This window comes from Pteropus medius, unplaced genomic scaffold, assembly GCF_902729225.1.
Source record: "Pteropus medius unplaced genomic scaffold, Ma_sr-lr_union100, whole genome shotgun sequence".
NCBI lineage: Eukaryota > Metazoa > Chordata > Mammalia > Chiroptera > Pteropodidae > Pteropus > Pteropus medius.
The window spans coordinates 3788818-3803709 of NW_024348533.1; the positions used below are offsets into that span (position 1 = coordinate 3788818).

At 53.4% G+C, this 14892-nt stretch overlaps 1 protein-coding gene across 13 annotated transcripts in view; it reads right to left on the reverse strand.

The window, feature by feature from the left end:
- Nucleotides 1–14892, reverse strand: part of FAM193B (family with sequence similarity 193 member B) — a 30533-nt gene that overhangs the window by 2942 nt on the left and 12699 nt on the right. For 5 of the 13 annotated variants that reach the window (XM_039880110.1, XM_039880115.1, XM_039880116.1 and 2 more), the window contains 7 exons: nucleotides 13739–13981; nucleotides 12737–12962; nucleotides 11226–11625; nucleotides 8528–8729; nucleotides 7414–7653; nucleotides 357–1380; nucleotides 146–221 (listed from right to left, as the gene is read on the reverse strand). In XM_039880110.1, the coding sequence (XP_039736044.1) occupies nucleotides 146–221; nucleotides 357–1380; nucleotides 7414–7653; nucleotides 8528–8729; nucleotides 11226–11625; nucleotides 12737–12962; nucleotides 13739–13981 (2411 nt within the window). The other 8 variants (XM_039880111.1, XM_039880119.1, XM_039880114.1 and 5 more) reach the window with 7 other exon arrangements.

Below are 14892 nucleotides of genomic sequence, written 5' to 3' on the forward strand. Positions count from 1 at the left end.
TGAACTGCCAAGTGACTCCCTAAGTTCCAGCAGATAGGCTGGTGGGAGAGCATGGGGGGCTGGAAAGGCCCTCCCTTCAAGGGTGCAGGGCTGAGAGGCCGTCCTGAGCTTGGATGTGGACAGAGCGGCAGGCGCCCACACCTACCTCTTGAAGTACTCCACCTCTCGGTCAGTCTCATCCATCTCCACCCCATCCATGTCCTTGGGCAGGAACACATCGTCTAGGAAGACATAGCCAGTGGGGCTCAGTGCCCACAGCCAGGCCTCTGGGTCAGTGCTGCCCATACACAAGGACTGCCCTCCACCCCATGGCTTGGCTGGGGGCAGGGGTCAGCCACTGTTCCTGGCGCACTCACCCAAGGAAGAGGCCGACTTCTCCTGCTTGTTGCGGCTGCGGCGGTTGCGGCCCTTGGCCTGTGGCAAGCTCTGTGGCCTTGCTGGGCCCGGGGGCTGCACAGACTCCTGCTCTGGAGGCCGTGCCTTGGCCTCACCTGGCCAGTTTCGCCATGAGCTGCCCTTCTCCTTGTCAGCTTTGGGGCTGCCTACCCAGCCTGGTCCTGGCCGGCTCCCCCGGCTTCCTTCTCCGAACTCCGCACAGCTGCCCACTTTGGGAGGCTCCGGGGCCTTGCCTGGTTGCTTGGGGCTGGGGTTCTGGCTCTTGGCACTGGGAGCCTCCAGGCTGGCCAAGGGTCGGGGAGCTGGGCTTGCCTCACTCTTCTTGGCCTGAATGCCCTGTCTTTTGCCTTTCCGTGGCTTCCCACCTGAGGCCACAGACTCAGGCAGCTCCTCCTTGCAACTGGGGACTTCCTTTGGGCTTGGTTCCTCAGAGGTGGTGTTGCCTGGCTTGGGTGTCTTGACCCAGATCACCCGGGACAGGTTGGGTACAGTGTTGAGTCTCCTCACTAACCCATTCTCGGGGTTAATACCGGGAGGGGGGCCCCTCACCTCTGTCCACGGTGGGTGGGGGCCTTGCATTTCTGCCCATGGTGGGGCTGGCTCGCCTGGAGCTTGTAACGTGTGGTTCTGAGGGGAGCCCAAAGTCAAAGGGGACAGGTCCAGGTTGATGTCAGGGTGATGCTCTGAGGGGCCATTGAGGTTCGAGGCGGGTAGGCTCTGGGGATCTGACTCAACAGCCCCTTCGCTGGAGAAGCCATTGCCGTCGGTGCTGAGCTCATGCGCACTGAAGCCAGTGCGGAGGGAGTCCTTGACGGTGTTCTTGATCTCGCGTAGACGGCCACTCAGGAAACTGCTGACCCGATCCAGTTCCCGGTCCGGCCACTCCAAAAGCTTCTCCCGGGCGGGCCTCTGCTCCCGGTTTCCGGAAACACCACGATTCACCTGCTTTAGAGCTTCTGCTGCCAACTGGGCCTTCTCCTTTTCCTGCAATACAAGAGGCAGTTTCAGTAGGGGCCTGGCAGCTGCCAGGTACACTGTGGCACCTGACACACCAGTGTGGGGCCCAGCTTTGCCATAACTGGTTGGAGGAAGGGCCTCAGGATCCTGGCCTGCTTGCCCACTCTGCGAGAGTAAAGAGTAAGTGCGACTAGGCAGGTACGTGTCCTTGGGGTAGAGGCAGTTACACCCAGAGGGCAGGGTTTTTCCAGCGTGGTTGTGCAGAGCCCTAGTGTCAATACTAGGGCCTAAGAAGGTGAGCTCAAGATTCAATAGCTAATTGAATCTTGCCTCCCAGGCTTCAGCTTGACCAATCCAGCTATTTGCTGAGTCTCAGTGGACTCATCTGCAAAATAGGGACAACACTGGAGTGAAGATCAAAGCAAGGATGCACGTGAGAAAGACGGCTGCTACGGAGTCCTTCTCTCCAATTCTGTAGGTAGCAGGGGAAAAGCCGTGTCATCATGCAGGTCATTTAGGAAAGAAGATGTGGAGCTGAGACTTCTCTGGGTGGCCAGGAATGTATGTGCTCTCTTGATGCTATGTATGGGTGCCACTGAAGAGGGCGAAGTTCCCATAGGCATGCCACTCATTTCTCAACTGGCCTCAAGTAATTAAGGGCATGGCTAAACTGTGCCCCACAGCATACAATGACAGCCACATGGGCCCCCAGGCAAGATGTAAAAGCAGCCCCTTGGCCCATGTGAGGCCAGGCCCTGCCAATCCATGTGGACAGAGCCAGAACTGGAGAACGAAAAGGAAAGTCTGTGGGCTGAGCCACCCACCCCTCTGCCCAACCTCAAGCAACAACAGGCCAAGAAGGCCTTTTGAGGAGACAGGAGACAGATGTCAAAGGCCTATAGGAAGGAGGCAGTGGTGTGGTGCCAGGGGCTAGATGACTTCCGCCATCTCACATATTTCTTAGCTGACTTGAGGATGAAGGGGGAGAAACAGAAAAAGGAAAGTGGGGAGAGAAAAGGACTTGCCACCACCTCAGAGTCAATTTAAAGCAGGCATGTGTTTAATTTATTCTCGTCTTTTTTGAACACTGGCTCCACAACTGACTAGGACCTTGGACATATCACTTATTCTCTGAACCTTACTATCTTCATTGGTAAATTTGGGAGAAAAATGACCTACTTATATACCTCATAGGGTTGCTATAAGGACATCTGAGAAGGTGGACCCTTTTCCCCAGGCGCAAGTAAGGCGAGGCCTTGGCACTGTGGTGCTCAGGTGAGGGAGCAGCTGTCTGGATCAGTGTTTCCAGCTGTGTGCCATGAAATTCAAGGTCATGGGCCAAGCTCCGAGGCCGTGGGGATGCACAAAGGGCTAGAAGGCCCTTCTCTTCACTCCTCCCCTGCACCAGAATGGCTTTGCTTTGTTAGAAACTGAGTTCCATGGAAGACTTCATTTGCAGAAGAGAATTCTGCTGCTATACAAAGATGTCTGAAAACTGCTGGTGCAGAGGGAGCGATGTGGAACCACATACAATTTGGTAGTGAAAAAGGGAAAGCACAGAAACACACATTTTCTTCGGGTACTATGAGCTTGGTATTCCCATATATTGTTTCATTTAATCCTCACAACTGCACTTGCTGCATCATTATTCTCAATTTACAGATGAGGACTCAACTTCAGAAAGAAAAAGGAAGTGGCCCAAGGTTACACGGCTAGTAAGTGGCAGAGTTGGGATAGCACACCGGCTGTAATCTGCAGAAGTTCTTATGTTTTTCAATCCTGTCTGACAATCACTTCTTGAACACCGACTCTGAGGAACTGGGCTGGGTGCTGAGAGCTCAGCAGTGCAGGAGACAGTCTCTGCTCGCTGACTCGAGTCTGCTGGGCAGAGAGACGTGCAAACAGGCTGTTTAACTGTGCGTGACAGTGACAAGAGCTACAGAGAAGCAAGCACAAGGTGCTCTGGGAACCCAGACTCAGCTATCAGGGAATGCTTCCCAGCAGCAGTTATCTCCCTGGGTATGACAGCTGAGGGGGACTATCCTGGTGAAAGAGAGACAAGCACTTTCCAGACAGAAGGAAGAACAAGTGGAAAGGCTGGAAAATGGTAAAGCACAATATCTTTAGGGGATGCAAACCACTCAGAGATACTGCTGGAGCCAAGATTTCTTTTGGGGAGGTGGGGTGGGTAGGAAGGCCAGAAAGGACAGACTTAGAGGAAGGTGGTGAGCTAAGTAGGGGCTGGGTCCTGAAGAGCCCTGCAGGCCGTGCTCCAGGCTGGGTTTGATCCTGAGGGCAACGTGCAGCCACTGAAGGCTTTTAAAGTAGTGGCTGTTAGGTGGAGAGAAGTGGACGGTTTGAGCTATTTGGGGAGGTAGGGTGGCCAGGACTCTTGGTGATGGGCGGGGACAGAGATCAAGATGAGTCACACAAACAACCCAACACCCACTATGCTGCTCTAGCAGCCAGTTGGAATGAGCGCTCACTCTGCCAAACCTTTCCGTGCATCACTCCATTTCATTCTCGCAACAATCTGAGTTATGTTCTACTGTTATTCTCATTTTATGGATGAAGAAACTGAGGCTTGGAGGTTAAGTGATTGGCCCAAGGTCATACAGCAAGTGTGGCAGAGCCAGGTTTCAAACTGAAGTCCAAATCCAAGGCCCGCTGCTCCCAATCACCGTGACGCATTCCTCCCAGGGTGACACCTGGGTTCTGGTTCAGACAACTGGGCAGATGGTGGTGCATCCAACGAGACAGACAATGGAGGAGGAGGAGCAGGCCTCTTTGGAGAAAGACAACAAGCTCAGTTTTGGATGTGCTGAGTTTGAGTACCTGTGGGACGTTGTGAGGAGGTGCCCAGTGGCAGTAGCGGACATCAGTGTGACGTGCGTGGAGGAAACAGATGGCTATACGCAACCAAGAGGCAACAGTATTTAGATGGCTCCTCTTGCCCGGGAAGATGTCCTCAGAGGGGAGAGAAGGGAGTAGAAGAAGAGGTACTCACGAAGGAGAACAGAGAAGAGGGCAGAGAGGAAGGTGAGCGATGGGCAGACCCCAGCACTCTTACTGTCCTTTCTCTGTCCCCCGACTGAAGGCGGAGGAGCCAAAGTACACAATGTCTGGAAAGGAGAACAAACACAAATGGGAGATGTCACCTAGTGGATAAAGATGACCCAGGAGAATAGGATTTGAATTTAGCAACAAAGAAGTCACACGTGGCTCTCAGCAGGGGTAGGGGGTGGTGGTGTAGTGAGTGTACAGAAGTAAAGACAGTGAAGCAGAGAAAAAACAGTATTCAAGAATTTGGCTGTGATGAGAGGAAAGAGACGGGGGTGGGGCGGGGGTGAGACAGAGGGTTGTATGCTCAATGAAACAGTTTGCTTTCAAAAAAGAGAGTACCAGGCAATGGAATGCTGATGGGGAAACAGCCCAGGGGAGAGGCTGCAGCCACAGGACAGGAAGTCAGTGTGAGCCTGAAGAGGTGGCAAAGGACTGCGTGGGCCTTAGGAATGGGGTAACTCATCCCTCATGACAAGAAAGTCTGCAGGTGGGGTGGTTGAGAGAGTGCTTGTCCACTGGCCTTGCTGGGACAGGAAGTAAGGTTATTTGCCAAAAAATGAGGTGGGGGTGGGGTGGGAAAACCTGGAAGTTAGAGGCCTGACAAAGGGGCTGTGATGAAGTGGTGACGAGCAAGAACACTAGGGAGCTGTAGAGGCCTGCAAGGCAGTGTGGGGGCTCAGCAAGCAGGAGACCCCGTGGCCTGATGCCACAGCGTCAGTGCTTTCCTTGGGTCTGGGGGGAGGGGCAGGTTGGGGTCGAACCCAGGGCTGCAGCTTTTCTGAGTAGATGTTAACGGAAGGGCAATGGGGCAAGGAATTGAGAGTATTGGTAAGAAGTGAGTAAATGATGATCAAGGGATCTCACCTGGCCCGGGAAGAGGAGAAAGAGGCAGGTGACAGTCCTCAGTGGATAAAGAGGAGTGGCCAGAAGGTTGCAGATGAGAGAGCCAACAGTCAGTTCCAAAGCAGCAGGGGTTAGCCCGTGAAGGGGAGAGTCACGGTCTGGGAACGTATAAGGGAGCAGAAGAAGGACACTCGCCTTTTTTCATCTCCCGAGGTGGGAGAGAACCAACAGTCTCCACTGTGTGACTCCCAGGGAAAGCTTGGGTTTTGGTAAACAGCCAGATTGCAAGCTCAGGTGGAGGGACACAGGGGGAGGCTGATGTAGAAACAGGTAATGACCATGATCACCTCTCATATGATGTTGCGACTGCCTGCTTCCTCTGTGTCCTCTAGACTGGGCTGGGTAGACAGCAGCTGGGGAGCAAGTTTCTGAATGAGTGAGCAGTGTGTGAAATGGCAGACTAGAGAGATGTAAAAGGTGTATCAGGAGTGTAGGGGGAGAAGTTACCCGAGCAAGTCTGCAAAAAAGGAGACATCTAAGCTGAGCTCAGAGGAAATTATCAGGAGGAAAAAGGGGTGGGGTAGGGGTGGGGGGGGCGGGAAGGAGAGCACTACTAGTGAAGGAGAAAGAGTTATGAAAAGCACACCAGGTCTGGGAACTGCGAAGCACACTTGCTGGGATGTAACTGCCTCAAGAGCTCAGGAAAGGCCGCTGCTGCCCACCGGACACCTAGGCAACACTGGATGAGAGAAAGAAAGTGCAAACTGCTTTCTGAAGGCAGCGGTGGGACCCCTTGGCTCACTGCTGCAGGGCAAAGGTCCTGGTTGTTCTTTGGGCTGGAAAAAGATGGAGAACCACGGCTGCTTTCAAGAGCACCAGGGCTGTTTGACCACCCAGGACCTGGAGCTAGCTGGTTGTCAAACCCGATCTTGTCGGCTGCTGGGTTCCTGAGTGCAGCATTGCGCAGATGCAGCTCGGGGCAGGCAGGCGAAGTGGTAATGAGGCGGCAGGGGACGGCCATCAAGCTCTGGGGCTAGCCTGGCATCGGGGCTGCCTGGAAAGGACTCACGGGAGTCTCTCCTCAGCCCTCGGGGATGCGCTCCCTGGGTCATTCTCATGGCTTCAATTACAACTCCGTGCTGGCAACTCCCAGCCCCGCGCCTCCATCTCCACTTGGATGTCTCGTGAGAACCTCTGAGTCAATGTGTCCCAGCTGAATTCCCGTCTTCTGCTAATCCCATCCTTGCTCAGTGAAAAGCACGCCATCCTGCCAGTCACCCAAGCAAACACCTGGGAGACAACCCTAACTCCTGCATCTCCCTGTCCTGTAACGAGATCACCAGAGCTTGTCACTCTCCTTCCTCTGAAAATCCACCTCCTGCTGCAGCCCCACCATGAAGCATCTCTACCCTGGCCCTCGGCTTTCCTGGAGTGTCACCCTGCCAGCCTCCCCTCCCTATTGCCACACAGTAATCTCAGAATACAGATCTGACCAAGTGCATTCTTCGATTAAAGCTCTCTAGTGACTTCCTCTCAGCTGCAAGATCAAGTCAAAGCTCTCCCGCAGGGCCTACAAGGCCCTCCGTCACCTCCACCATCTGTCCTGCCTCTTGTCTGAGCCCAAGCTACAGTGCTGCTGGGAGGGTCCTCCATCATGAATTTATATTCACTCCCTGTGACCCAACTCCCGAGTCAGCCTCTTGGTACAGTTATTTCCAGCATGCCCAGGCAGGATGGGGGTCTTCCCTCATGCCAGTAGCTGTCACACACTAAAGTGCTCATCCAGTTTGGGTCAGTCTCTCTACTGGATCGAGTTTCTCCAGGGTGAGAACTTAACTGTAACATGCTCTGGCTCCTAGTATTTGCAAAAATGTTTGTTGAATGAGTAAATGACTGACTGACTGAAGTAAGTCCTGGGCTTGGAGGAATCCAGTAAGCGGCTTCTGAGGCCAGGACTCGTTTGTCCTCCACTCATTGAGCCCCAGTCTCCCTGACCCTGTTGCCTCACAAACTCATTGAGACCTTCCCAGAGTAGTGAGCCACAGCAAGGCTTTTGGGCAGCCAGCACCAGTCATGACCCAGAAGTCCTGGGGTTGGGGCGAAGGACTCCTCGGGGAGAAGAGGTGGTAGAGCTTGGCTCCCCTCCACACCCACCTTCTTTTTCAGCTTGTGCCGGGCCCGTTTGGCGGCCCTGGCGCTGTTGGGGACTTTGGGTTCCGTGCTGTTGATGAATTCCAGCAGCTCATCCACATCTCGGTGGTCCACGGCGGGCTCCCCAGGGATCCCGCCCAGGGCGCCCCCCTTCATGGGCAGCTCCTCTTTCCGCCTGGTCAGCCTTGAGCGGAGCTTCTCTCGGATCTCGGTATAATTCCGACTCGTCGGGGCAGCGGGTGGCTGGGGGAGGGGGAGGTGCTGACATTACACCCCGGGCCTGGGAAGCCCGTGGCACTCCCACCCGCTAGCACCAAACATGTGGTGAGAAGCGAGACAACTGTTTTTTCTCCCAGAGCCACAGAGGCCAAATGGCTTCACCCTCAGCCAGGCCGGAGCCCAGGCAGTGGTGGGTGGGGGGTGGGAGGTAGGAGGCACATGACAGTGTTGGGAGCACACTGGCCTAAGAGCCAGGCTTCATCACTTAGAAGCTGTATGACCTTGGGCAGGTCACTGAGTCTTGTGAGCCTCAATTTAGTCATCTCTAAAGTGAGGATAATCCCTAGCTCAAAGGTGACGAGCAACGGAACTATGTTCATTTCTTCCGTCCTCAACTGCTCTCCCCTAGCCGGCAGCCCTTTCCTCTTCACCTTGGGAGCCTTCTGAACTGCTTCCTCCCCCTGTCCAGAGACAGCATGTACTCTGCTCTGAGCCTCTTTCCTGGTGCCATCTGTGCTCCCGGCCTGTCCCTTGACTGGCTCTCACACCTGGGGACCGAGAGCCTCTGCTGCCACTCTGCCTTCATCACGCACAAGCGTTCACTTCTTTGTGATTACACACATACACATACTCATCAGAATCATAGCTTTCTCTCTGCCATTTCCTTTCCTTTTGCCTAAAGAAAAAAAGTCAATCTTAAGAGAAGCCGTGAAAAGAGCAAAGGTAGCAAAATGTTAAACCCCTACCTCATCAGTGTGCTGTGAGGGTCAAGTGAGCAGATGCAGGTGCGAGGATTCACAGGGAGGGCCCAGCGCGGTCCCTAGAGCAAGGGGCAAGTGGGCGCGCCTTGGGCCCCCATGGCTGGCCCCCAGCCCTCATTGCCCGCAGGCTCACTCACCGCACTGTGGCCGAAGAACTCACAGTAGCAGCAGTCACAGAACTTGCCATCTCTCTGGTGGGCGGAGGATGATGTGCAGGAGCTGCGCTCCGAGCTGCTGTCTTCTTCCTCGCCCAGACCCTCGTCTGCCTCGCAGGGCTGGGGCAGCGGGCAGGCCGGGCCACTGTGTGGGAACTTGTGTCCCTTGCACCCAGAGTCTCTGCTGATGAGGAAGAAAGACAGGCCCAAAGGTAAGAGAGGGCAGGAGCAGGATGCAATGCAAGCCGGGAAGCAGCCCCGTGTCGTCCCACTGGCCTTCCGTAGCCCCATCTCACAGGGGCTGAGGGGTCAGGCCTCATCAGGGCCTCTCACAGGACAGGGGCCTAACTCCGGAAAGGTCCCCCATGCCTCCCCGGCCCACACCCACTGTGTGATCCTCCTGGATTCTGAGGGCACCATGCGCAACTCTATCCTACTATCTACCACACTTTATTGCAATGGTCTGTTTGTCCATTTGTCTCAGAGCAACCATGAGCCCTCCAAAGGCAGGGACCATGTCGCTTCTATTTTTGGGTCTCAGTGTGGAGCATAACCACCTTACACACAGTAGGTGCTCAGTAAGTAGGTGTCTGAACAGATTAGTGGGCTGATGGCTCCCTTGGAGCATCCAAAGGTCAGCAGGGTCAGTCTCCTTTCATTCTAAAGCTCTAGGCCTGAGTCTGCACCAGTGGCTGGAGTTGCCTTTGTGGGACGTTGCGGTTCGGAAAGCAAACGCGCCTTGTGAGACACAGACTCTAAGTGCTCCTGTTTGTGCCAGGTGCTGTATTCAGTATAAGATTTTTAACCATCTCTCACAGCCTGCAAAATCATGTCGCTATCGCCACTGTGCAGTGGAGGAGACAGGCTCAGAGTGCCTCAGTGCTTTGCTCAAGGAGTGGTCGGACTCAGCCAGGTCTGTGGGCGAAGTTCATGCTTGCCCCCTGTACTGCTCTGATGACCTCAGGAAGCACGACAGCTTCTCGTAATATAGACTGTTTTCCCAGGTGAGGAACAGACAGGCCTGCAAATTCCCAGAACTGGAGCAGAAGTACCAGAGCCTGAATCCCAGGTCCCTTGGCAGTGGGAGTCCAGTGGAAGGGTGGGGAAGAGGCCGGGAGGAGGCTGGGAGGAGGCTCAGCTCCAGGGCGGGTCCCGCATGGGGCACGGGGTAGAATAGGTGGGGCAGGAACCACTCCCAGTGGTGCTTGTAGAAGCTTAATCCAAACTGACCACTCTTTCATCAACTACATTAGCAAAATTAAAATGCCCAGTGCACCCGAGAATATGGAGACCAGCACCCTAATAATGGTGCTATGTCATTTTGGAGAGCACTCTGGAAAGCAACTTTTCAATGTGTATTAAGAACCCTTCTCAAAAAAGCAAAACGAACAACAACAACAAAAGAAAGACATCCTGATATCCTTTAAACCAGCAGTCGCCAACCTTTTTGGCACCAGGGACCGGCGCTCCTATGAGAACCTAATGCCTGACAATCTGAGGTGGAGCTGGGGTGGTGACGCTAGCGCTGGGGAGCAGCTGCAAATATAGATGAAACTCTGCACACTCACCAGCTGCTCACCTCCTGCTGTGTGGTCTGGTTCCTAACAGGCCACGGACCAGTACTGATACCTAGGAGTTGGAGACCCTTGCTTTAAACCAAGAACTTTTTCATTCTGAGGGGTCTATTCCAAGGAGAAAAACCCCCAAATGAAAAAAGCTTTAGGCAAAAACACCTTTAGACATTATTTATAATGTTCAAATGCTGGAACGACTAAATGTTCAACAAGGGGAGAATAGCAAAGTGGACTGTGGCGAGCATCCTCCAGCCTGCGAAGCCACGGCTCAGGAGACCACATGAGATCCTCACAATGCCAAGTGAGACCAGGCAATGAAAAACCGAATAGACAGCACCAGCACCGCATGGGAGAGACTCGGCCACCAACGCCGTGCAAGGGAGACACCAAGGGAAAACTGCTAAGAGTGGTGATACCGGGGTGGGTAGGATTTTAGGATAGAAAAATATAAATGCAGAATAAACATAAATCTGATTTATAATATAAAAATACATACCTACCTTCTCCAAAGAACTCTTATCTTTCAAATACATATTAATACAACCTTTCTCAGTACCAAGAGTGACTTTCAGGACCCTAAAGACATAATTCCTAACTCAAACACAGATTTGGGTGCAAGGATACTTATAAGCTTTATCAATAATGATTAAAAACTGGAAATGCCTAAATGTCTAGGAATGGAGGAATGACAAATTATGCTAGACCTATACAATATGACATTATGTGGCCAATGAAAAGTTTTTGAAGAATTTAACTGGGGAAATGATCATGGTATAATGTTAAAAAATAACTACACAAAAATGTATATAGAACAGGGACTTAATTATGTTACATACAGAAATGTTGGGACGAAAAACTACTGCAGCATTAGAAATTTATCCTTAGGGTATAAGGACATTTTTTTTCTTTGCACATTTCTAAATTTTTCCAAGTTTTTAAAAAATAATAAACACATTTCCTTTATAATTGGAAAAACAAACAAACAAAAAACCCATAAAGAATCTACCCTTTAATTTCCAACCCAAAGGTATCCTTTGCAAAGTATTCCAAAACTCTTAAGCCCAAGTCAGCAGGCAGTCTGCCCTTCAGGCCACTCCCCGGCTTACCTGTGAGTGTTTGGGAGCTGCTGCGAGCTCGGTGCTGGGAGCAGAGGCCCATTGCAGGGCCCACCACAGGGTCCGCTGCAGTGCCCACTACAGGGGTGGCCGCACCCCGAGAAAGGTGGAGGCATCTTCAGGAGCGGCATGCTGGTGGAGGGCAGGTGGGGGCTCTGACATGCCCCTGGGGAGTGGGGGGCGGCGGCAGCAGCCACAGGGCATTCCGAAGCCTGGGCAGGGAAAGGCGCTGCTGGGGTGCTAGGCAACAGGTGCGGGTGAGGCGCTGAGCCAAAGGATCCAGGGTGAGAGGGGATCAGCGATGCTGGCTGGGGGTGGTGGCCAGTGGGGCTGTTGGGTGGAGCAGTGAGGTCTGCGTGCCGGTGGTGCTCCAAGATGGGGAAAACCTCACCTGTGGGCAGATGGGGAATAAGGTGTCGGAACAGGAGCCAAGACTCCAGGAAAGCAGGCCTGAGGGCCCGCTGCCCCTGCCTCCTGCTTTCTGTGACCAGAGAGACCTGTCTGGGCACAGCCTCTCAGCAGTGGACCCATGAGCTTTGGGGAATGTCCAGCAGTGCCACCTTGGGCTGAGGGTTTCTCTGCAGGTAACAGCTTGGCTGGACAGGCTGGAGGAGCTCAGGCCTGAGGGAGGAGGTACCAGGAATGCCAGCCCCAAGGAAGGCCACACCCCTCAACCTTGGTACAAGAGGGGAAATGCATTCTGTCAGGGTTGCTCTAGGGCCTGCTGGCTCAGGCATTCCTCAGGCCCAGGGCAGGGCTGCAGAAGCCAGTGGAGCAGCAGGCATGACAGCAGGAGGCGGTTCTGCATCTGGGCCAAGAAGGCTGAGGCAGCCAGGGGAAGCCAGACTCTGGTGGTCTCGAAGTTCAGAGAAGTGGGAAAAGGCTTTCACGACTCTGGGGTTTATGCGCCACAACAACTGGAACTAGGTACTGCTCAACTTGCACAGTTCTGGGGGCGGCATCCCTCTGAGGAGCTCAGCCCTCCACTCAGAAGTAGACAGGAGTTCCATGTTTACACAGTACATCGGTAACTCCCGATTTCTCCTTCGAGTCTCTAAGGGTTATCTCAGGGTCTAAAGGAGGCTCAGACAGCTGCAAAATGGGCTAACAGTCAAGACAGCTTGCACTGCCAACCTCTTGTGGATGGAAGTGCACCCTTTTAACACCCACCTTAGGAAGGTCCTCTGTGCGGATGGAAGGGTCAGGTGTTAGAGGAGCTAAGCCCTAGCTCCCTTTAAGGGCCCTCCCAGACTCCACTTTCTATTCAGCCAGCACTCACCAGGTCCCTTTCCAGATCCAGTGGGAATAGCTGCCAGAGCCAAAGATGGTAGTAGTTTGTAACTTCAGAGTCCTGGAGAATGGGGTTTCCCCTTGCTTCCACCAGAACAGCTCTACTTCCACTTAATTTAATAACTGATCTTCCAGTTTATTTGAGCAAAGTGGTTAGGAAAACACAATGTCCACGTTTACAGACACAGATCTCTCTGAGTCCAGAGACTCACCGGGGATGGCAGGAGGACTCCCAAGCGAGCTGCCCGGCACGGCCCCGCTGGAGTGTGGGGAGTTCCAGAGGCCCGAGAGCTTATGTGCTGACAGGAATGAGCTGGGATCCCAGTCCCCTGAGTTCCCATGGCAGGACGAGGACGAGGATGATGAAGAGGAGGACGAAGAGGAATGAGAGTCACCCCCACAAGACTGTGATTTGCAAGATGTGTGTGACAAGGAGATCTGGAGAAGGGGTTAGAAAAAGGCCTATGACACAACAGCAGGCATCACAGCTGACCCAGTGCTGCCTAAGCTTACCCAGGAGAGCTTCCTCTCCAGGCCCCTGGGCCCCAGCCGGGAAGGGCTGTGCTGCCAAGGTGAGGTGAAGTGTGTGGGCACTGGTGAGAGACACTCTGAGGGGTGGGGTGGGGTGGGGTGGGGCGATTGCCTGTCAACTATGGGCCTGTGGGGGTGTCCTGAGAGCTGCAGAGGAGAGGAGGGTCTTTAAATCAAGAGTCCTGAAGCTGAACTGACTCTGGGAAAAGAGGGGTTGGAGGGGATGAGAAACAAGGACGTTGTGACCACTGTGATTCAGGAGAGGCAGACTAGTTGGTTCCCAACCTCCTGCAGGCCTTCTGAGACACGATGCAGACCCTCAAATCGACCTCTGTCCTCTACGTCACACTGGTTGGCTTTCAAGCTACCGCAGAGCTGAAGGCAGCTCGGTCACATGGAAGGGACAGGGTTTCCATCTATCAATACACCTACGAGCTGGCCCTCACACTGTGCACAGACTCTCCTAAGGGGTCGGTGGGCTGCCTGAAGCCTCTCTTCTTCCCCTACATGTGAACCCAAGCTGCTAATGCTGTGTGGGTACAGCCCAGCAGCCCCTCAGCTCCTGGGCGTAGGGGCTGCCCAAGGAGAGCCACCTGAGGACAGGGAAGGAACAGCTCGACAGTGTGACGTCTTTGGGCAGGCCATCTTCCTGCGCTCAGGGACCCTTCCCAGTGGTTACCTACCGCCACTGCATGCTCTCGACCTGTCTGCCTTTCATCTTCCTCCATGCTCCTTCGGCAGCTCTGGCAGACCCACAGAGGCATCTCGCCTAGGAGATTCTTGACGAGCTTTGGCATGAAGTCAGGGGGCAGCTTCTCACCCTGCAACACCAGTCCATTCTGGGAAGGACCTTCTTCCCAGCCTTTGCGTTCCCGATGACACAGCAGGCAACAGGTCTGCACAGACTGGCTGGAGGTGGGAGGAACCTGTCCAACAGACAGAAACAGGGTTTCCCAGGAGGGGAAGGCTCTGCTTAGAGATAATACTAACAATATTAATACTGTCACTTATTATATGCCACATACTGGGTTAGGCACTTTATATACATAATTTTAGTCCTTGTAACAGCTCTGCAAACTAGGTGTGATTATTCCCATTTTTTTAGATGAAGAAACAGATTTTAAAAGTTAAATGAGTTGCCCAAGGTTACAGAGCTAGTGAGTGAGTGAGTGAACTAGGATTTAAACCCCAGGGAGGCTGACTCCAAAGCTCATGCCCAAATGCCCTAATGCCCCAATGTCCCCAAATCTTGAAGGTTAAAGAGAAGAAAGAGGGCCCTTCCTCCTCTGACATGTCTCGAGAGGCCACAATCCTCGGGCTGTCTGTGTAGCTCACAGACCCATTCCTGTCTGAGAGGAAAGAGCACTTCAGTTAATGCTGAGTGGGAGGAGCGTGGGCTTCCTGAAGAGCTGTTCATTCTCCTGGGATCACAGCAGCTTTGGAGGAGGGGTTTGGCTTACTACTCAAAAGGTATCAACTCAACTGAAAACTGAGCTGGAGGGAAGGTAAGGCAGACCCTGGTACTTCTGAGAGGCAAAAGGTGTGGTGAAAAGAACCTGGGCTTTGGGGGTCGTACTGACCTGCACTCTAATCCCTATCTGACCACATATTAGCTGGGTGACCTTGAGCAAGTTATTTAACCTCCCAAGCTCCGATTTCCTACCCACCTTGCAGAGCTGTTATGAGGCTTGGCACATAAACAGGGAAGGTGCCTAGCCCAGTGCATGCCCATAGCATAGTCCCAGTCAGTACACAGCAATTCTTACTTGGACTGCTTTTTCGTTCTAGGACACACCTGACCTAGAAATATAAGTCTACAGGTTTTCTTTCACATTGA